This window comes from Emydura macquarii, unplaced genomic scaffold (assembly GCF_026122565.2).
Source record: "Emydura macquarii macquarii isolate MOO-44397 ecotype Brisbane River unplaced genomic scaffold, CSIRO-AGI_Emac_v2 contig_3692, whole genome shotgun sequence".
Taxonomy (NCBI): domain Eukaryota; kingdom Metazoa; phylum Chordata; order Testudines; family Chelidae; genus Emydura; species Emydura macquarii.
In genome coordinates this window covers 9,819,101-9,841,338 of record NW_027133829.1, presented here as the reverse complement: position 1 = coordinate 9,841,338, position 22,238 = coordinate 9,819,101, and the positions used below count along the sequence as shown (strand labels likewise).

At 56.5% G+C, this 22,238-nt stretch overlaps 1 protein-coding gene across 1 annotated transcript in view; it reads right to left on the bottom strand.

Moving 5' to 3' along the window:
* Positions 1-20,550, bottom strand: part of SEMA4G (semaphorin 4G) — a 38,625-nt gene extending 18,075 nt beyond the window's left edge. Inside the window, exons 1-6 of the mRNA XM_067537018.1 lie at positions 20,317-20,550; positions 4,098-4,246; positions 2,291-2,353; positions 2,100-2,198; positions 516-609; positions 32-145 (exon numbers count right to left, since the gene is read on the bottom strand). Coding sequence (XP_067393119.1) covers positions 32-145; positions 516-609; positions 2,100-2,198; positions 2,291-2,353; positions 4,098-4,246; positions 20,317-20,437 — 640 coding nt within the window. The 5' untranslated portion in view covers positions 20,438-20,550. The remainder of the gene's footprint in view (positions 1-31; positions 146-515; positions 610-2,099; positions 2,199-2,290; positions 2,354-4,097; positions 4,247-20,316) is intronic.
* Positions 20,551-22,238: the final 1,688 nt, after the last annotated feature.

Below are 22,238 nucleotides of genomic sequence, written 5' to 3'. Positions count from 1 at the left end.
ACCAAGGAGGAGGCACGCCGCCGGATCTTACCGTTCAGCCAATGCACGGGGGACTCTTCGGTCTTCAGGGGCCGCTGGTGCAGGTTGCGCCTGATGTCCGGCAGGCTGCGGAACTCGTACCGCGTGGCCGTGTACAAGCCGCCGTCTGGGAGCGGGGAGGGAAGGACGGGTCAGGATCCCCCCTGGTCGTTCAGCCACCCGGAGCCCAAGCCGCATCCCTCTCACCTCGCCCCGGGCCGGGGGAGGCGGGTGGAGGACGGGGTGCTCTGCCTGGACTCCTCCGTCACGGGGGGCTGGGCTGAGCCTTTCTCCCGTCACAGCAGCCCAGGGCTGGCGGTGCCCGTGAAAGGGGAGGCGGGGGGAGGCTGGCTCCCCAGGGGCGCACAGAAATTTGGGCAGGGGTGGGGGGGGAAACCTGACTGCTCCAGCTCACTCAGCCTCCGCCCCGGTTCTGGTGCCACCAACTCCCCAGGGAACCCAGGCGAGCGGCCCCGTCGGCGTCCGGACCTACCTACCTACTATGAGGCCGGTGTAGCCGCGGGCAGGGTCATACGGGCACTTCTCCTTGCCCTCCTCCAAGTGGGGCGGCAGCGTGAACTTGTCGGCATCCTGCAGAGAGAGGGGAGCGAGGGGGGAGTTACCTGGGGGGGGGCTGGGGTGCCGCTGGGCTGGGCAGGACGGCGTGAAAGCAGCACCCACAGTTCTGGAGGCCTCCGTGCAGCCACGGAGTAGGGGACAGCCGTGGCAGCTGCCACGTGAGCTCCCCCGTGTCCCCCAAGCCGTGAGCTGGCAGGACCCCCCCCTCCGGGGGCAGCGCAGTCTCCACGGCCCAGACCATGGGGCAGACAACCCTGCCAATGTCTCGGGATGCGGGCACTGCCCCGTCAGGCGAGTGGGCGGCGACCCGCCCCCCACCTATGCAAATCATAGAGCCCCCAAAGGCCTCCGACCGTCATTAGCCCCGCCGGGCCATGCCTGCATCCTCCGCCAGGCTCAGCGGGTGCGATGCTGCTGCTGTTGGAAGGCAGCCTGTCGTTACCCGGCGGCCTGGGGAACCCGGTGGCGTCCGGAGGCTACCGGGGCTCGGCTCTTCCAACCCAACAACTAGGCGAGCTGACGACGCGGCGACCGGACGGCCGCAGTTATAAGCGGCTGAAAACAGGGTCTGAGAATGGGAAGTGTCAGGTAACCTTAACAGGAGGCGGCTCTGGCTGCCCTGCCTCGTTTTATACCTTTTATACGCCTATCCCTGCCAAAGCGCTGACGTACAACGCTGGACGGCAGTGAAGGGGCCTCAGATCCACCCCCCCCCACTTTCCTCTCTCGGTCGGCAAAGACGGGAGACGACTCAGGCAAAGAACATAATGCCCCAGACTGGATTTTTCCATACCCTGAGTGCTGGGTACCAGCTCAGCACCCTGCCTCCATTGCACCAGGGATCTGGGGTGCCGGTCAGACCTAACCAGAGACTTCTGTGTAGCCCAGTCAGTCCCTGCAGCCGTGGACATCGGCCTTAGATCTTCCTCTTCCCGGAAAGCCACCCACCTGCCACCCATTGGGGCTGCTTCCGGCTAGCCCACTCTGCTGCCCCGCCCACCGGGGCAGCCAGCCAGCCCCAGCTGAGCAGGTTTGCCGACCACCTGGGCCACACAGAACAGGGGCCGGCTGGTTCCAAGCCTGTTCCAGCGTGTCCCGCTTGATGCACAGGGCACCGGAGGCGGCCAGAAAAGGGCAACAGAGCGTGGGACTTCCCGGCGGCGTCTGTCCGCATGGAGATAGCCGCTAGGACCCTGGCCAAAGCGCTGGCGCTTACTGAGACTGTAAGGCCTTTGGGGCAGGGACCGCCTCTTGGTTCGGTGGCACAGATCAATAAATAAATAAACACAACGGATGTTTCCAGGCACCCTCCTTAAAGGAGCTTGATCCTGGGAATCGCTGAGCATCCTCGAATCCTGCTGGCTCTGCCCACGCAGCCGACCAGCTTGGTGCAGGATAAAGGAGGGACAGGGTCTGCCCCCCCCCGTCTCCGAGCCTGCGACCCAGCACCCAGACAGGGTCCCCCCTCCCCATGATCCCTGCCTCCCCGCCCCGTCACTCACGATGGCCGCGCAGAGCGGGTGGAAGGCGTAGGTCCCGCAGGCGTAGAGGTGGGAGCTGTTCAGCCTCTGCAAGAGCCGGACGTGGTTGAAACACTCGGTCTGCGGAGAGGGAGAAAGAGCATGACGGCAGGCCCGCCTCCTGCAGGCCGCCCGCCCCGCCCCAGCCTGCGCCGAGACGCCGCCGCAAATACCTTGTTGTTCTTGCCCTTCTGGAGGCAGTCCGTCTGCTTCTCGGGAGACGCCTCCCACTGGATCTGCGAAGGGAAGAGGGGCCGTTACTCACCGGCGCCTCCCAGCTGCACCGCGATGCCCCGGAATGACGTCGCCGGCACTTCTCAAGAGCCAGCCACGGGAGACTGATCAGTGCAAGGACCAGCCCCACGCCTGGGTCCATTTGTTTCCCATGCTTCGTGACTGAAATACCGATCTGGCTACTGTGAATCCCAGGCCAGGGCCCGCTGGGCGGCAGCACACACAACTCAGCTGGACAATGCCTTGCGCAGACGCTGGGTTTGTAGTGCTTTGAGTTCCCCTTCCTCCCCAGAGCAAAGCCAAGGGGCAGACTGTCGGGACCGCCCAGTTCACTCGGTCCCACTTAGAGAAGTGTCAGAGTGGAAGGGACCCCGAGAGGTCATACAGTCCGGTCCCCTGCACCGAGGCAGGACTGAGATTATCTAGACCATCCCTGACGGGGGTTTGTCTGACCTGCTCTTCAAAACCTCCAGTGATGGAGATTCCACAACCTCCCTCGGCAATTTATTCCCGAGCTTAACTACCCTGACAAGAAGTTTTTCCTAGTGCCCAACCTAAACCGCCCTTGCTGCAGTTTAAGCCCATTGCTTCTCGTCCTGTCCTCAGAGGTTAACGAGAACACTTTTGCTCCCTTCTCCTTATAACAATGTTTTATGTACTTGAAAACTGTTATCACGTCCCCTCTCAGGCTTCTCTTCTCCAGACTAAACAAACCCAAGTTTTTCAATCGTCCCTCACAGGTCGTGTGTTCTCGACCTTTCATCATTTTTGTTGCTCTTCTCTGGACTGTCTCCAATTTGTCCACATCTTTCCTGAAATGGGGCGCCCAGAACTGGACACAACACTCCAGCTGAGGCCGTATCAGCGCGGTGTAAAGAAGAATTACTTCTCGTGTCTTGCTTGCAACACTCCTGTTAATACCTCCCAGAATGATGCCTGCATTTTTTTTGTAACCGTGTTACACGCTTGTCTCATATTTAGCTTGTGATCTTTTGACTTTGTGACTTTTTGCCACAATTTGGGAGGGGGACGTTTTTCAAACTGTTGGAAATTTCGCAGGGTTAGAAAACCGTTTCTCAGCCAGCTCTAACAAGCCTCCAGCTGAAGCTGTTAATTGTTCTCCAGAATCTCAGCTCTGATTCCAAAATAAAATGCCTTTAGCTGGCCTCCTCAGGAAGAAAATCTCAAAAACTGTGACTGGAGTGTAACCGGTGCAGAGAGCCTGCCGTGACCGGCAGAGGAGGTGTAAACTGATGTTTGAAGTAGTCCCAGCGACGGGGTTCGCTCACAGGATGCTAATTCAAACATCAGCCTTGTTAATTATGTCACTGCTTATGTGAGAAAGCAGAGGGAAGGTCACAGATCTACACAATCCCTTGGGAGCCAGGTCTCATTTTGGTGGTGCACATGGGTGGAGCTTATTTTGTGGGTGGAGCTTATTTTGTGGGCGGGGCTCAGAAGAGTACCGTCACTTTGCCCGCCCTCCTCCCCACACCAGTCTGACCCCTGTATACACGCCATTTCAAAAAACAAAATGAGAAAGGCCGTATGGCGCCCAGGCTAAGATTTCAAGAGTGACCAATGACTTGGGGGTGCCCAGCTGCAGACGCCTGATGCTCAGCACTTTCCGAACAGCAGACTCCCCAAGACAGCTCAGCACCCAAAAAAAAAAAAACCACGGGCCATTCAGGAACCTCCGCCAAAGCGGCTGCAAAGGGATCCAGGACCGGGTGCGGCATTGCTCACCTTCCTCTGGGAGCCATCGGCAATGTTGCTGGAGTTTAAGGAGAATATGGCCCCGCGGGCTCCCACGTAGAGGATCCCCTTCTCATCCTCCAGCAGCAGGGTGGTATAGTTCAGGGCGTGGCTGCTGAAGCGCGGGACGTCGGCCAGCTCTGGGGGGGGAGAGAAGCACATGGCATTGCTAGTTGGCTCAGCTCCTGTAGGGTGAAATTTGCCCCTATGAGAAGGCCTAGGACCCACCTCCGAACAGGGCTGAACTGCACCTCTAACGCACCTCCATGAGACAGGAGTGTGGCGAACTTCACTGGCATTCGAAGGGAAACTCACTCACCTGGTCTTTGCAGATCAGTATGATCGCAAGTTTTCCCAAGCCAGTTTCATGACTATCCTGTAATTGAGTCCGTCAGCTCTTTGGGGCAGGACTGCCTCAGTTCTGTGTTTGTACAGCGCCAAGCGCAGCCGGGACCTGGCCCGTGACTGAGGTTCCTGGGTGCTCTTGTGAGATTTCAGAAGGGGGTGGGGGGAATTCCAGGGGAGCCGCGGCGGGCGGGTTTTGCTTGGCTCCCTGACCTAAAGGAGCAATCTCACAGACTCATCGAATTATAGGACTGGGGGGGGACCCCACTGATCAACCTGGGGTGGGAAAATGAAATGGAGCCCCCCAATGAGTAGCGAGCAGAGGCAGATGGGATCGCCGCTGCCAGGAGTCATTTATTTGGCGCTGAAGGACAAAGCTGCTTCTCCAGAACCAACGTGATTCAGCTCTGGGGGCTTTACAGCCAGACGGGAACAGCAAACTCCTGCGGCTGTGGAGTTGGGCGGGGAAGGTGCCGGTGCGGGGGGGGACACCTTCCCACTGCTCCAGGCTCCCCCAGACTTTGCCCAGTGCCTGCGGCCGACACGATAACATGGAGCGGCTGCTCCTCTGTCACGGAGGTGGGGGCGGGGGCCCAGCATGCAATGACCCCGCTGTGTACGGGGCCCTGTGACTGCCCCGGGCGGCCTGGCAGGAGACCGGTTTCAGGAGGGAGAGCGGTTGAGGGAGGGCAGCCCACTGGAAGGGAGGCAGGCGCAGGGAGGCGGCGCGAAGGGGTGATGCAAAAGCGGGAGGAGGGCCTGGGGGGAGCAGAGAGCAGGAGGGAACGGGAGCAGAGATCTGCTGGGAGGATGAACAACCTGAGTGTAACGCAGAAAGAAGCGAGGGAAGGGGTGCGAGGAATCGGGGAGACCCCGGAACCGAGCCCTGAGCCCGTCCCCGGATCTCTCGGGTCCCTGAGCGTCTCACGAGCTGAGCTGGCCCTTTCAACGGTTTGGGGACTCAGTCCCACCGGTGCCAGGCGAAAGGAATGGGTGTGGGGCTTATGTGAGGGGGGGACAGAAACCAGGCCTGAGGAGGCAGATCAGGGCAGCCTGACCCGGGGGCGAGGAGAGAAGCCGGGTGAGAAGCCCCAGCTTGGGGGACTGCCAAGGCCGTAGTGTGGAGGGAGGGAAGGCAAGGCCAGGTTATAAGCGAGGGGACGCCCTGAAAAACGACCAGGGAGACTTTGGAGCCCAGATGGAAACTGAGGCAGCAGATGGGCCCAAAACCAGCCCAAGCAAGTCCCAGCCCAGAGCTTCTCCCAGGCCCCACCGCTTTAGTCCATCACAGGACCCCCAAGTGCCCCCTTGGGGGATCTTGGCTGGGAGGCAGCACCTGCACAAAGGGCAGCAGCTGGCAGGGCTGGTTAGACCCAGATCCCCTTGGCCGGACCGTGGCATGTTCTGGGAGAGACGGGCAGACGGACAGGAAGCTGGGGCTGGCTGGCGGCTCGCTGTTTCCCTTTGGGGAGCTGAGGCCGGCTGGGGTCTAAGAAGCAGAAGGGGGAAAGCCTCGTCCGGCTGCCGGGGCTCTGCAGTGGAAGCGGCTGAGACACGGGGTGGCATGTCACCAGGCAGGGGAGCTGTCCAGCTGTAACTCCGCCGGCAGAACTACACCCATTCTGCTTCCACAGCAGCGTTATCGCTGTCCCTACATAGCAAGGGGGATAATCCAGGCCAGCAGGAGGCACCATTTCCCCAGTATAACGATGCCCAGACCGGGGGTGGTACCCAAATGAACCATGCATCGGTTAAAAAAAAAGATCACTCCCCTAAACAACACAGTCAGACCAGTACAGAACTGGGCTGGCCAGCCTCAGGCACGCTGAGCCTACTGGGAGCCACTGGGAATTCTGCTTCTCAGGCACGGCAGGGGCAGAGAGTCAGGCGAGGCCTGGCCCACCCTCGGCGCAGCACTGGTTTAACGAGGTTTTTAAAGCCAGGCCTGCGATGCAATACGGGTGAGCGGGCTGCGGCCTGCAGCTGTGCCTTCCCCGAGTCCAGCTGAGCCCCGCTCACCTGTCCGGACCTGTCTGCACCCAGGCGGCTCGTGTTCCAGTCTGGTCGTTAAACTGGTGCCTCGTCCGTATGGAGACAAAGCCTCAGTCCGATTTCTGGGCTTTCCCCACAGTCCCCGAGCTGGAAACGAAGCCAGGCAGCGTTTGCAATGTCACGCGGGTTTTACGCTAGGAGACTGGCCTGGTGGGCCATGAAAAGGCCCCGTTTCCAGTAAGCAGGCGGCTTGGGAATCTCTAGACTCACAGAAGATGAGGGTTGGAAGGGATCTCAGGAGGTATCTAGTCCAACCCCTGCTCAAAGCAGGGCCAACCCCGACTAAATCATCCCAGCCAGGGCTTTGTCAAGGTTGGAGATTCCCCCACCTCCCCAGAGACCGGCCGATCTGTTACATTCCACAGCAGAGTGAGACGCGGGGAGCACATGCCACCGGGCAAGGCGGTGAACGTTTTCCTGCGACATTTCACACCCGCGCGGTCACCAGGTTCACAGCCCGGCTGGATATTTGCTCCAGTGGCAAAGGCCTGACCCCCAGCTCCTCATCTGCGGGTGGAGCTGGCTGGAAAACCGTTCAGTGAAAACCTGTCTTCACTCTGAAGTGTTCAAAACGGAGCCAATTTTTGGGTGTGTGACCTTTGTCTACTGCCTCTCCCCCCGCCCCAAATTGCTGAAAATATTCTCCCAAACGTTCCATTTTCATCGACCAAACCCCTGGTTTTTGGTAAACAAACCAGTGCCATAAAAACACGGCACTCCATTTTTTTTGCCAACATTTTTTAACGAGCCCCCGCTCCCCGGCCCCAAAAAGAGCTGCTTTTCCTTTGAAAAAACTGAAAGCAGCTCCAGGGGGCGTGGACGAACAAATGTTTGCAAAGCGCTTTGACCGGTGCCCGCCCAATGTTCTTGTTTAAACAGCCCAGATAACGAGCAATCAGGACAAGAGGAATAAATGAGGGGGAAGGTCTTGTGGAAAGCAGAAGGCCTTAATTGCTCTCAGTCTCCTGGTGGAAAGTTTTCTCCTTTAATTAAAAATCCTGCCTTAGATTCAGGAGCCGGCAGTGTCTGGGTCCTGCTACGACAAATCACACCCTTTGTGACACTCCTGTCCTTCCGCTGCTGGATGGAGAAGAAAACGAGTCCCCAGAGAGCAGAGCTGAAGGCTGCGTACAGAGCACGGCTGGAATTCAGCACGGAATATTGTCGTCTAGAAGTTACAGAGCTGGACACGCAAGGCAGGACGCACAGAAACCTCCCGGCGGCTGTAGGGAAAAGAGCCAGATCTCTCCACTCGCTACCTGCGGTTTGCTTTCCCTGCCGGGGAGAGCATGCAAAGTTCCTGTGTGCCTAGAGCAAGGGGCCCACGCCACAGCCAGCTTCCCCGGGGTCTAGCCGATCAGTGCTGGGCCGTTCTGGCGATCCGCCTCCTCTGCCCGCCCACGTGCACCAGGCGTAAGTGCCTCTTGTGTGTCAAGCGCAGGGACAGAGCAGCTGGCATCCCCCTCGGCTCCCTTTGGCAGGATCATTGCTAGTGGTGAAAGAGGGGCTCAGCCCCCCTGCTGCGGCTGCTAACCAGGGGCACCATCGACCCCAGCAGCGAACGAGACCCTTTCAGGCCACGGCACGACGGGCCGAGCCAGCCCGGCGCTAGGAGACCGGAGCCCGCTTGGGTGGAGAGCAGGCGCAAGGGTGCAGAACAGGGACGGGCTCATTCACCCTCCTTCCCAGGGTCCCCCAGCAGCAGAGCTGGGAGCAGAATCCACGCTTGCAATCCGGTGACTTAACCGCTGCCCCACGGCGCCCCCGCTGGACCTGTTTTCACGAGCGGCGTCATCCACCGTGGGCCTTTTGCCCCCTTACTTCCAAGGCCTGTCCTTCGCTGGGCGGCTGGCTGGGATCACCACGGTGGCTCAGCAAGGAACTGTGCACCCAGCTAGTCTGTGCTGGAGCAGCCTGTTATTTCTGCCGCTTCTTCCCCTCCTGTTTGTTTCTGTCATTCCAGGGGTCAAAAATCAGGGGGTGTTGGAACCCCCCCTCGCCCTGGAATGGGAAAGCAGCACACTCACTCTGTGGCCTTTCCTGTTCCTATCTGCTTGTTTCAGCCATCTGTTAGCTCTTTAGGGCACGGACTGTCCCTAAGTTTGTACAGCACCTAGCGCAATGGGGCCCGACCCGGATGAGACCTGGAGGCATCCGTGCAATAAAAACAACTGGTCACCCAACACAGCGCACACCAGGGAAAGGATTTACAGGGCTTATGGGAGCCTCTGGGAGCCCCAGTGCTAGCCCAGGATGCCACCGTGCTAGGTGCTGCACAAACACAGGGACTACGGGACGGATCCTGTCCCAAAGAGCTGACAGCTTAAGTTGTCCAGGCTTAGCAACATCACAAGAACAAGCCCAACAAGAACACGCAGCCGTGGATGGTGCAGGAACGCGCTGCAGTCCAGACCGCCTGCCTGCATTTCCCCGGGTGTCAGCCGGAGCGGAGGCCAGCCTCTACCGGGATGGGCAGGATCCGTGGGCAGCGCTCCCTGCATTAGGCGTCTCACAGCTGGGTGGCAGTGGGGGGAAGGAGCTGGTCCTGTAGACGGCTCGGCGAGGCGCTGGGCTTCACTCCAGCCTGAGTCAGCGCTCGGCCTTGGCTTGAACCGCCCCGACCGGGCCTGCCTGCCATCGGCGACTTTGCAGCGCGGCGGTTCTCAACTGGGGAGCCTGCGAGCCGTTTCAGGGGGGCCGCAGCTGAAGCCTGAAGCCCTGGCACGCCCTGCAGGGCTAAAGACCGGAGCTGAGGGGCTGAAACCTGCAGCCACGAGCCTCCTTCCCCGGCCAGCTACTGAGACCCTGAGCCCCCCATGGAGCTGAAGGCTGAGGTCCCCCTGCCCGTCCCTGCTGGGCCCTGGAGGTTTTATACCATGCTGGGGGCCGGGGAGGAGAGTGCAGCAGAGGGGCAGAGAGGCTCAGAGCAGAGGCAGGGGAGGAGAGGGGGAATGAGCGGTGAGCTGCCCAGCCCGGGAACAGGGAGCTCCTGCGCACGGCATCTGGGCTAAGGCAGCGAGCGTCTCTGCTCACTCCGAGCGGCCCCATCCTTTGACTCCTTTGGCAACCACGGCTCACGCATAGAAAAGCCCATCAAGGCCAGACTGTGCCTGGGTCCTGCCGCAGCTGCTGTCCCCCTGGGCCAGCCTGCTGCGCTGTGCGGAGCAATTACCGAGACCTACTTTTACGGCGGCCGGCAAAACTGGGTTAGGCTGGAGGCTGCTGGGAAAAGGGTCGTTGCAGATTTCTCCCTCTTCTCCATTGCTGGAGCGAAAACCTGCTCCATTTTCCTCCCCTGGGCCAGGTGGAGCACAGACACCCCCCACTCCCAGCAACCTTTCCTCCTGCCCACCTCCCGGCACTGCACTTTACCCGGCCCCGTGGGACAGAGGGGACGTTAGGCTGCGAGGAACGTCAGGAGACTGACCTGCAGAGGAGCACGCGGCAGCAGAAGGTGCCGGGGTGCAACGGAGCGGCTGGCGGGGCAAGCGGCCGGAGCGTAGCGGCCGGACAGCGGGGCAGGCAAGGTGGGAGGTGAACTCTGCAGCTGCACCTCTAGCCGCTGGGTCGGCCCTGACTGTGGACAACCCCTGGGAGGGGGGCGCTGTGAGGGGAGGGGCGCGTTAAAGGAACTCCTTATTGCTGGGCTTAAGAACTGAGGCAAAAAGAAACTGCCCCAGGTACTCTGGGGCGGGCGTTTTGTCCCTGGTTTTAGGCCCGTGAATCCTTGGGGTGTTTTCCCACGTCAAGGCCAGGCGACTTTGCCCCTTTTTATTAAAAGTCTCTTTTCTACACTCAGTCTCTGCGCTTGCGAGGGGGGACGTGCTGCCTGTAGAGGTGCCCGAGGGGTGGGGTGCGATTGTCCCAGGTTACGGGGTGGGGGCTTGAGCCGGTTTGGTGTTGTGTTGTTGAAAGGAAGCCCTGGATATTGAATCTGGCCCTTCTTGCTGCTGCCGACTCGACTGGCAGAAGGGATACACGCAGCTGCTTCAGCCAGCAGCTAGTTATGGCAGCTGCTTGAGTCCAAGGGGAATTTCTGAAAGTTTAGGGAGTCTGTTAACTTGGATAAACCGTATTTCAGTCAGCTGAGCTCACTGCAAGATCAGCCAAACGCTTTCCTGTTTGCCACAAGCGTGGCACGGGCATATCGGAGCCCTCCGGGTCAGAGATCAGCCTTACGCTGCCTTCTCTCTGCTCACGTCACAGCGGGGCAGCCGACAGAACCGTCACGCGGCTGGGAAAGTTAAGACGGAGCCACTCCAGAATTTCGCAGGCCTCAAACCAAACTACCCAGCAAAGCCACCCTGAGCGCCTCGTGCGGTCCCGCAGCTTCCACCAGGCCGCAGGAAGACGGCAGGGTAAACTGTAAAACGATCTTCCGCCTGGGAGATTTTCAAATTGATTTCTCCGCACAGGTTCAAAGAGGCCCCTTCCAAGCCCAGCCGGCTGTCAGACGGAATGGGGAGCGAAGACAAAGAGAAACACCTGGGATAAAAAAAACAACCCAGAACTGCTCTCCACGCCTGAAGCATCCAGCTGTTCCGAGGGGCTTTTGTTTCCATCTGCAGCTCAATTCAGCGTCCTGGAAAGCTAACACTTGAGCACCCGGATTCAAGGCTCAGTGAGAAAGGAAGCCGTGGGTCACATCCTCCGCCTAACCCTGCCGTGTAGGACACTCTTTCCATCCCAGTCCCGCAGGTACTTTATGCGGCACGGAAGTTCATCTCACGCACTTCACCATCGAGCCCTACTCGCTAGTCATTAAGACCCATCTTCTGCGCCACTCCAACCTTGCTGGTCCTCTGGCCTATTCCTTGCAGGTCCAATGCCTCTTGTTTGCAGAGCCTCGGATCCCTACACTCCCTCATCCATAGAAAAGGCTCCACTTTCCATCCGCCCTGGATTTCTGCTCATGTATATCGCAGCAGAGCTTAACTCCATCGGAAAAGTCAGAAGCAGCTGTGAGGCCTGTGCCAGGGAAGCACATTCTCTCTCTCTCTCTCTCTCTTTCCTGAATCTGTGCTACTTTTCCAGGGCTTGAGGTGCGCGGACCCTCCCCGCATCCCTCTCTCTATAAGCCAGAGTCTGATCTGTTACAAATCGCTCCTTTTTGACTTCAATCCATTCACTCTGGATTTATCCCAGCATCTCCCAGACCAGAATTTGGCCTTTTGTGAATCGACATCCTCTGCACTGCCTCGGTTGCATGTGAGTTAACGTAAGGCCACATCTGCAGCATCCAGATGCAGCATCCAGATGTTTAGTCTAGACCAGTATTTCCTGATCCCCGGCAGGGGACTGCCTGAGGTGGTCAGAGTTTGTTAAAAGAAATTAGATGCATCACAGGGGGACTCCTGGCCCGACGCAGGGCTGGAAAGCTATTTACCTTCCCGCGGCATCTGCAGACCTCGCCATGGGCTTGCCACCTGAAATGAGCCCTCGTGGTAGCAGAGCAGCCTACAGAGCAGAGGCGACAGCAGCCAGCCCAGGCGGGAAGCCCTGGTGCTGCGGGGAGCTGTTTTTTAGAGACCGTCACCCTGCTCCCACGTTCAACTCCCACCACCGCGGCTTCAGATGCCCCTTCCAGCTGGTGGACTTGCTCAGCTCGTGAGCATCGGGGGGCTGGCTCTGAAGAGCCGTGTCTAGAAAGGCGGCGGCTGCAAGACGGAGCCTTCCCAGGAGGGAAGAAATGGGGCGAGACCTTCGGGGGGGGCAGGTCGGAGGTGTGGAATGCAGCACCCCGACAGTCAAGAGAGACGTACACCGTTTTATCCGAAGGAGGGCGGCGGTAACGTTCCCAGAATGATGGCCCCCTCTCTCATCTCCTCCTCCTGCGCACACCACCTCGTCCACACGTCAAACGCGACAGCGGCCCGGCTAGGTAAAATACCCGTCAGGGTAATTCTGCAAACGGCCTTGGGGAGGTTCTCCCGGCAGCAGAGGTCATCCACCTCCTCGGCTCAAAGGACATGCACCCCAACGCCGTGTGCATGCACATGTCACAGGGCTTGGACTGGCTCAGCCCTCAGTGGATCACCAAGCCGGTCCTTTATTTTAGGAGTTAACGTTTTGTCTCCAGTCCTCAAGGTCCCCCCAGAAAAGCCTTAAAAATATGAGCAGACGGGAAATGAAGCCGGGACGCCTGCTGAGTCTGCGGCAGAAGGCGAGGTGTTAGCTCACAGCACAGATGTTGCAGAGTTAAGGAGTTAACCGCCCCCATTTGCCTGGCGGCTTTATTTCGCTGCTGAGTGAAGTCTGCGAGGGTGGAGGAGAAGGATCTAGGAGCACAGCCTCACAGGGGCATCCGGGGAACAAACCCTACACCCGGGCGTGACTCTGGAGCGCAGAGTCCTTTGTCCCAGGGCTCCCAGCGTTCGGGGGGCAGCCAGTCACGTGCACAGTCAGTGTGAAGCGCCGAGGCAACGTGACAGTCTGGAAGAGGCGGTGATCTTTGAGGAAGGACGCTCCATAAAGCTATCTGCTCCCATCCCGTAGCTGGGGGAAGGAAGAGCTGACATGTTTACGAGGGAGGAGAGAACAGCTCCTAGATCTAAACCCAAACCCATTCACCAGCCCCATGACACTCTTCCTACCCTGCTGGTCTAGGGCGAAGCCTCCTCTAACAGCGTGGTGCATGGGTGCGTAGTTCAGGGCCGTTGTTCAACAGGCCTGGACCTTCCGGGGAGGGATGCTGGCCAGGACGGCCAGAGCCACGAGTGAGAAGCGTGCGCTAAGATTAATTCCAGCCACTGCCATGGGTCCTGCATTTCTTGGAGTGTCAAATACAGGCACAAACTGAAGGGCCAGGCTAGTGCAGCGAGAGGCAGCATGGCCTAGTGGCTAGGGCATTGGACTGAGACCTGTAGTCCCAACTTTGCAACTGACCGGCTGTGTGACCTTGCGTGGGACCCCCTTGTCTGCAAGCCAGCTGGCAAAGGGGTTATAGGAATATCCAGCCTGTGGTCTGCACACTCCGGTTCTCCAAGGAACGTCAGGTGCGGTCTTAAATAAAAGCCGGGGTCACACTGGTCATTCAGATCAGAACAACCAGGGAAGGAGTTATGTCAACAGACTGGCAATGTGTTCAAAAGTCCGGCTCAAGGTATTAGTTACCAACAGAGGCGAAAACAGGTTTGCCTCCAGACGGGGAGTAAGAAATGTCTCTCTCTCTGACGGGCTGTAAATTAAGCACTGGAAGCTAACGCTTTGGGAGCCATTTACATACGAAGTCAACATGTTAACGAAGAGGGGTGACGCCCCCGGGGAAGGAGGAAAGACGAGCCCCGCGTGGTCAGCTTGTCTCTCAGGACAGACCATAAATTCGGGGGGCATTTGGAGAAGGCAAAGAAGCCAGTGCATTTCCATGCAGGGAAACGGGGGCTGGGCCAAGCGTGGCCGAAAACACCGCAAAGGACTTCGGGGGCGATAAACTTCTATAGACGGGCGGCTAATGTGTGCATTAAGTTTGGTCACAGAAAGTGTGCTATGATTTTGTTTTGTGTGTCGCCCTGTGTTTCCCGTGTCCTTACTCACTGTGTCTCTAGACTCTGATAATAAACTCAGCCTTGTTTTCACTATGAACGTATCCAAGTGCTAATGTGTTAAACAAAGTGCTGGTCCGAAGCTGAATCTGAAGCAAAACAAGGGCATTCCGGTTCCCCAAACCTCACAGGGTGGGTGGGATGGGTTTTGAGGCATGTACAGATCCAAACAGAATGGAGACGCTTGGAGCAATCTTTCCGCCGTGAGGGGAGCACCCTAGAATTTGCTCACTCCTTCATGCCCCCACCCTCCTGTCTGCTGAAATCCTAGGCCATGGATAATGATAATCAACAGGTAGAACTCCCAGCTCTCATTCCATCTTTATAGCTCCGCGCCTTTTACAAAGTGCAGGATCATTATCCCCATTTCACAGCTGGGGAAACTGAGGCACAAAGCGGCGCAGTGACTTGCATGTGGTCAGCCAACAGGCCAGAGCCAGGAATAGGACCCAGATCTCCTGAGCCCTAGCCCTGAGGCTATATTGCCTAAAGCTACCTGTGTCTCTTCCTCTAAAACACAACACAAAGCAACACACACAGCCTAGGCAGGAGCGCCCCTTCCCCTCCCAGGCTCCAAGGAGCAGCGGACAGCCCCAACGGCTGCCCCCTGCTTCAAGCATCCAGCACGATGATGAAAGCACGGCGAGGCGCCTGCTGGGCTGACAGGTGAGCGTGCAGCGGATTTGACTCACCGTGCGCGTCGAGCTTCCTTGGAAAGGTTACGAGCCCCGTTCAAACCCACGGAGCGCCCGGCCTGGCTCTGTGCCACGGACGGATGCTCTCCCAGCCGCTACAGCCCGTGGTTCAGAAACCCGCTACAGCCACTTGGCTTCCTCCTCTGGGCCCCGCCAGGGGGATCCCGCACGCGCCGACCGTCCTCCTCAAGGGAAAAAAGGACGAACCTGCTCGTTTCTCTCCTCCCGCCCTACGACAGGCCTCTCCACTGGCATCACGGTTCCTATAGCAACGGCGACCCAGCCCACGGCGCACGTCCTGAACCTCGGGGGGCGGGGAGGGCAGCACTCCACCCCAGGGGCCAGATTAGCGAGTGGGCGTGTGAACCCACACTGGCCACTGGGGTTCCCTGTCCCCCTCCAGGGTGCAGGCCACGGACAGAGGTTAATGATCGGCTGCTATTCCAGAAGTCCAAGATCAGGCCCCTGGGCAACCTGGGCCCCCACCTGTAACGAGATCACCAACCGAAACCTGGACGTGGCGCGTACAAGCCTGAGCTTCGACTGCCACGTGCAAGAGACGCAGGCTGGTTAGCTCGGGTCCTCTATGGGTGATTCCCCACACAGGGAGTCGGGTGCACTTGTGCTCGCTCGGCTGGCGCCGGCACGCTTAGAACAGCAGCGTGGCTGTTGCAGCACGGGGCAGCGGCTCGCTGGCAAGTGGGCCCTTGCTCGGGTGGCTAGCCTGACCCGCCGCCCGGGCAGCCACGGCCCCACAGCTATTTTTGGCGGGGTAGCTCAAGCGGAGCTCCCGCGAGTCTGTCCGCCCAGGCTGGGAATCGCAGCCACGGCGTAGACAGGCCCAGCGCCGGCTAGTCCCTGGCAGAGGAACACAGTCACGCTTCTAGTAGGGTTGCCAGGTGTCCCGTTTTTGACTGGAAAGTCAGGTGGAAAAAGAGACCCGGCAGTGTCCGGTCAGACGTCAGTGTTGCTGTCGGACCCTGGGGCCATCTTAGCAAAGTTTTTGGCATTTCATTTCCCAGGATTTATTTTCAAAGATAGGATTGCAGGTAGCCCCAAGGTTTCTCACTCTTTGGGGTGCCCTGGCTTTTCGCCAGCTCTCCTGGATGGCCTGGCTGGGCTCTGGCCTGGAAGGACTCTTTTGCATGCAGCAGGGAAGTGTTATCCCCACTGGCATCACGCTGGCTGGCCCAGCAGCAGCTCAACCCAGGCAGGCAAAGGGCACAGATGTCCTACGGGGGAGGGAGCTCATTCAAGCTCTGCTAAAAAGCTCCGCAGAGACCCACTGAGCATGCACAGAAATTATTCTTCACCCCTCCACTCTCTCGCAAACAACGTGCTCCTCGAGGGAGGGGTCCAGCCCATTTGGGCTGAAGCCTTGTTTAAACAAACAAAATGCACTGAGATTTTCTTTTCTTAAAAGCAGCACCAGAGAGGTAGCCCTCCCCCACCCCTACTGCAGGAAGAGGTGAAGGATTTTGTTGTGCAGTGGGTTAGGTTCTGATTTAGCACAGCTGTGATACCATCTTGGGGGTGATTGCTGTACCTCTTTTTCCTCATCAATAAACTTTTGGAAACTTTTAAAAACTTTTTTTAAAAAAACCCTGTAATAGAGGCTACGCCAAATAAAAACAAAAACCAGGAAGAGAACCAAAAAAAGGCTAAACAGAGTAAAAGAGGCGGTTAGAGAACAAAAGGCATCCTTTAAAAATTGGAAGTTAAATCCTACAGAGACAAACAGAAAGGAGCATAGACTCTGGAAAGCCAAGAATAAAAGTACAATTAGGCAGGTCCAAAGAGATTTTGAAGAGCAACTCGAGCAAGACACAACAACTAACAGTACTTTTTTTTTTAAGTACATCCGAAGCAGGAAGCCAGCCAAACAATCAGTCAGGGCCCCTGGACAATTGAGATGCTAAAGGGGCACTCAAGGAAGACAAGGCCATTGCAGAGAAGCTAAATGAATTCTCTGCATTGATCTTGATTGCAGAGGATGTGAGGGAGATTCCCACACTGGAGCCATTCTTTTTAGGTGACAAATCTGAGGAATTGTCCCAGACTGAGGTGTCAACAAAGACAATTTTGGAACAAACTGATATTACTGTGTAATTTAAGTCACCAGGACCAGATGGTATTCATCCAAGAATTCTGAAGGAACTCTAATATGAAATTGCAGAACTACTGACTGGGGTATATCATTTATTGTTTAAACCAGCCACTGCACCAGATGATTGGAGGACAGCTAATGTAACATCAATTTTTTAAAAAGGCTATGGAGGCGATCCTGGCAATTACAGGCCAGTAAGCCTAACTTCAGTACCAGGCAAGTTGGTTGAAACTACAGTAAAGAACAGAATGATCAGACACACAGATGAACACAATATGCTGGGAAAGAGTCAACGCGGCTTTTGTAAAGGGAAATCATGCCTCACCATCGATTAGAATTCTTTGAGGGGATTAACAAGATGTGGACAAGGGTGATCCAGTCACTACAGTGTACTTGGGCTTTCAGAAAGCCTTTGACAAGGTCTCTCACCAAAGGCTCTTAAGCAAACTAAGCTGTCATGGAGTAAGAGGGAACTGTATCTCCTGGATCAGTAACTGGTTAAAACACAGGAAACAAAGGGTAGGACTAAATGGTCAGTTTTCACAGTGGAGAGAGGTAAATAGCGGGGTCCCCCAAGGATCTGTCCAGTGCTGTTCAACATATTCATAAATGATCTGGAAAAATGGGTAAACAATGAGGTGGCAAAGTTTGCGGACGATACAAAATGACTCTAGATAGCGAAGTGCAAGCTGACTGGGAAGAGTTACAAAGAGATCTCACAAAACCGGGCAACGAAATGGGAGATGAAATTCAATGTCGATAAATGCAAACAAAACACATTGGAAAACATCATCCCAATTATACATACAAAACGATGGGGTATGAGTTAGCTGTTAGCACTCGAGACAGATCTTGGCATTACTATGGAAAACATCTGCTCAGTGTGCAGCGGCAGACAAAAAAGCTAACAGTGTGAGGAATCATCAGGAAAGGGACAGATCATAAGACAGAAAATATCATAATGCCACTATAAATCCATGGCACGCCCACACCTTGAATACTGAATGCGGTTCTGGTCACCCCATCTCAACAAAGATATATGAGAATTGGAAAAAGGACAGAAAAGGGCAACAAAAATGCTTAGGGGAATGAAACAGCTTCTGTATGAGGAGAGATTAAAAAGACTGGGACTGTTCATCTTAGAAAATAAATGACTGACAGGGGATGATGTGTTTGAGGTCTATACAATCAGGAATGGTCTGGAGTGAATAGGGAAGTGTTATTTACCCCTTCACAAAACACACAAACTAGAGGTCAACTAATAAAATTAATAGGCAACAGGAAGGAAACATAAGGAAGTACTGCTTCACACAATGCCCAGTCAACCTGTGGAACTCCTTGCCAGGGGATGTTGTGATGGCCAAAACTATAAAGGGTTCCAAAAAGAACTAGATAAGTTCCTGGAGGATAGGTCCATCAATGGCTATTAGCCAAGATGGTCAGGGACGCAAACCCATAACCTGGGAGTTCCTAAACCTCTGACTGCTAGGAGCTGGGACTGGATGACAGGATGGATCACTCAATAATTACTTTGTTCTGTTCATTCCCTTTGGAGCACCTGGCACCGGCCACTGTTGGAAGGCAGGAAACAGGGCTGGATGGACCGTTGGCCTGACCCAGCGTCCCAATGTAAAATGGAACTAATGACGCTGTCCTGCTTGGCAGCGTGGTGTTTATAAAGTGCTCGCTGTTTTTCAAAGCAGTCGGGCTACCCAGTGGTAGATGTGTGGTGAAGCTGGGACCAACCTCCTGGCTCTGAGCCCGGGGCTAAAGCCACTAGCCCATACGGCACGCACGGGACGGCCCCTACCCATCCCAAGCATGAACTTTTAACCAAGAGCAGATCCTCGGCTTCTCCAGAGCATTTTGCAGGAATATTCCAGCCAACGCTTTTGCTGAAATTGCTGCCATCACACAAGGGTTTCATTTTTCCATGAGAAGTGAATTCTCCCAGCTGCATTAGCCTTTAAGTTCATGCTGCGCAAACATTAGTTCATCAGTCGGCCCTCTCAGCATCCCCGCAAAGTCAAGGCTGGTGACTTGGCTTCCCTTCCAAACCGCCATGATGTAAGTAGCAGCATCTCAGGTGAGATGTCCCCCAGACAGGCTCCAGGGCAGAGACCCGACCCTACGTCCATCACGGCCAATCGCCTTTCCAAGTGTGCAGACAGGAGTCAGTCGGAGCAGAGGGGAAGATGACGCAGGAGACGGGATCACCCAGTCGTGCTGAGAAAAAGACGGCGCGGTGGGCCTGCGACAGCCTCCTCCACCTGCCCACCCGTCAGCTCACTCTGGGTGGAATTCATCCCTGGGCAGAGGGCCAGGGCAAGGTCTATGCACCACCTTATGAGCTGAACTGGGGTTTACGTGGGCTTGTGCATGGGCCCCAGGCTGGCTCGCTCTGCAGAGCAGACGATATTCTCCCTTCTATCTCCTAGGCAGGAAGGAAGCAGGTAGGGAAGTCGTGGAGGGAGCTTTCTGATGGCTAATTCCTGCTAGCCCCTGGGAGTTTGCACAGGGTTCACCTAAACTAATGCTAAGCCCCCGGGTGTAAATCACAGAACCAGCCCCAGGGGGGGCTTCTAGGCCAGCGCTGGTCCAGCTATTGATGAGCGCAGCCTCGCCTCCAACGGGGTCTAAGGAAGCAACTCCAAATCCAGGCAGGTGCTGGGGGTCGGTTTACTGCAATTGCTCTGAGAAGCTCTAGCATCCGGGGGCTGAGCAGAGTCAGCCAGGAACAGCAGGCACAAGGATGCAGCCTCAGCAAAGAGCCTCCGTGCCCTCCCCTGCTCTGCGCTGGAGGGGCCGGGGCCATGTGTCCTTCTGCCTCCAGACCGTGGGAAACCGGAGCGCAGGCGAGCGGAGGGGCGGATGTCACCGGACACGCGGCTGCAGTCCCGCTGACCGCTCCCAATCGGCAGCAGCTCCCAGGCAGGACAAGCCGACGGCTCACTGGACTCGCTTCCTCCCTCCCGTCTCCGCACCCCACCCCATCCCTCTTTCACAGCAGAAACACAAGGGGGGGGAAATCATCAGTCTCATCCCTGTGCAGCCATCAGACCCCTTAGAGCACCGGCCGTTCCACACCAGACCCTTTCTGAAAGGCAGGGCAGGCCGGCAGACCCCTCCACACAAGAAAAGCTCCATCTCCCATCCTGATCTTTGGCAAGCCCCGAAAACGCCCCGAAGCCCACCCAGCAAGGGACACTCCAGTCACCTACGTGCAAATGATCCCCGGGCTATCCCCGTAGATCCTGGCCCTTCCTGTGAATACCGGGGCTTTGCACGGCGCTCACCGCAGGAGCTCCCCGCAGTCCACCCCAGTAGCACCCCGCAGCTGGACTTCCCGGCAGCCCAGCCATACAGTCAACACGCGCAAATCACACACACAGCGTCAGGCTGCTCGGACCAGAGCAAGGCCTACCACTCTCCGGGGCAGGGTGTCCACACTTAAAACCGAGCGTCTTTACCATTATAGGCTATCGTCGTCCTCGGCGTGGCGTCCAGGTCCACAGCGGATCGCCGAGCGGGAGAGCCGGCTGCCGCGGCCGCGAACAGGACCAACAGGTAATGGGCCATGCGTCTTCTCATCTCCCCGGGCGACCGCGGTTGTTGCTCTGCTGACACAAACTCTTTGCCGATGGACGGGGTCCCAGCTCACTGGAGATGGCTCCCCCCAGCTCCGGCGTGTGTCACGGCGAACCACAATCGTGCTCCTGAAATACAGAGTGGAAGTTGAGGAGCAGAACGCTTGGAGCCTTTCCTCTGAGGATCTCCAAGCACTTCCCCACACGTTAAGCTCTGCAACATCTCTGGGAGACAGGGAAGTATTAGCCCTTATTGATAGATGGGGAAACTGAGGCACCCGAGTGGAACGCAATTTACTCCAAGACACAGAATGGCAGAGCTGGGTATAGAAACCCAGGCGTTCTGAGCATCCCCCGCCCTATCCGCTACACGTCACACCCGCTGGCTAGGGATTCTGTTCTCATCCGTTCTCCTCTTTCAACGGTATTAATTTGCTAAATTGAACAAAAATGCACAGTCTCTGGGAAAAAAAAAATTAAAATAGAAATCATGCCTCACCAAACCCCGGACACCTGCTAGCCTCCGTAAATCCAAACGCTAAAAGATCTACGTTGCTACATTATCCCATAAGCAAAATGGTGGCCCATGGCGTACAGAAATCGGAAGATACCGGGCAGCCGAGTAACTGCATCATAAATAGAGTGTATCAAAGGTGTGGGCCCAGCCATAGCCGGAAGAGACTGCATGGTAAAACACAGATTTCTCTCTGCGCCCCCAGGCTTTTTCAGGCAAGATGAAAAGAGGTATAAACACACCAGGTATAACACTGCGCTGAATGCTATCATGAGGGGATCCTTTGTGTTTTATTTCATCTTGCACCCCAAGCATTTCAGTTTAAATCATCTAGCCAATAAGCATAATTACAAAGAGGTGGGATTTAAACCCTCACTGTGGTCCCGAAGTCCCGCCCAATCTGCATTCTGCGTCCAGCACAGAGTCCTACGGAATGGATTGGGCCAATGTTTCAATGGGCTTTAGGCTCATTTTTGTTTTCCTATTGTACTAACCTGCCCCACCTGAAAGAATAAGACGATCCAGGGCCAAATTAAAGCCAGAAGAGCTGCCAAAAAAGTCTAAGAGGAGACACTTGAGGCAGCGGGCAGCCTTGGAAAGCTCACTGTTGCATGCCGTCATGAAGACCGATTCCCCGGGTCGGGGTTTTTTTAAAAGAAGATGCGGTGCCTTTATTGCTAGCCTGTGGAACTGAGCAGCGTAAGAGAATTCAAGCCTGCATGCTTCAGACAGCAACCTGGCAGGAGTCACCCCTCCTCCGACATCGTACTAAGCTCCCAGTCCAAGGTCTCTCTATCCTAGGACTGTATGAAAACATCTCCACGCGCCTGGCCCCGGCTCCTGCAGAAATCGGCACGCACAATCTCCTAGCACAGCTGTGAGCTATGACAACTCCAGCCCGGGGGGGAAGGAGGGCGTGCAGGAAGCAGACTGGTCACAGGGACCGGACAACTCCAGTGCTTTCATTCACTCTTGCAAGACACCAGAACAGCCAGACGCCTCCTTGATTAAAAACCCTCCCTTGCTTCTTAGATTTAACTCGCCTTGAAAGAGTTTTCCACACACCCCCAACCCACCCGCTCACCCCAAACGGGAGAGCCTGGGAACCAACCAAACGACTTCTGCAGGCTGGGAAGAAAGAAACAGAGTTATGGTGATGGCTATTTTTAACGAATCCTGAGGCACCCAGACACTGTGGAGATGGTAATGGATGCCATTGATACCAGTTATAAACGGGGGGATGGGGGACAAAAGAAAATTACATAAGAATGGCAAGACTGGGTCAGATCCA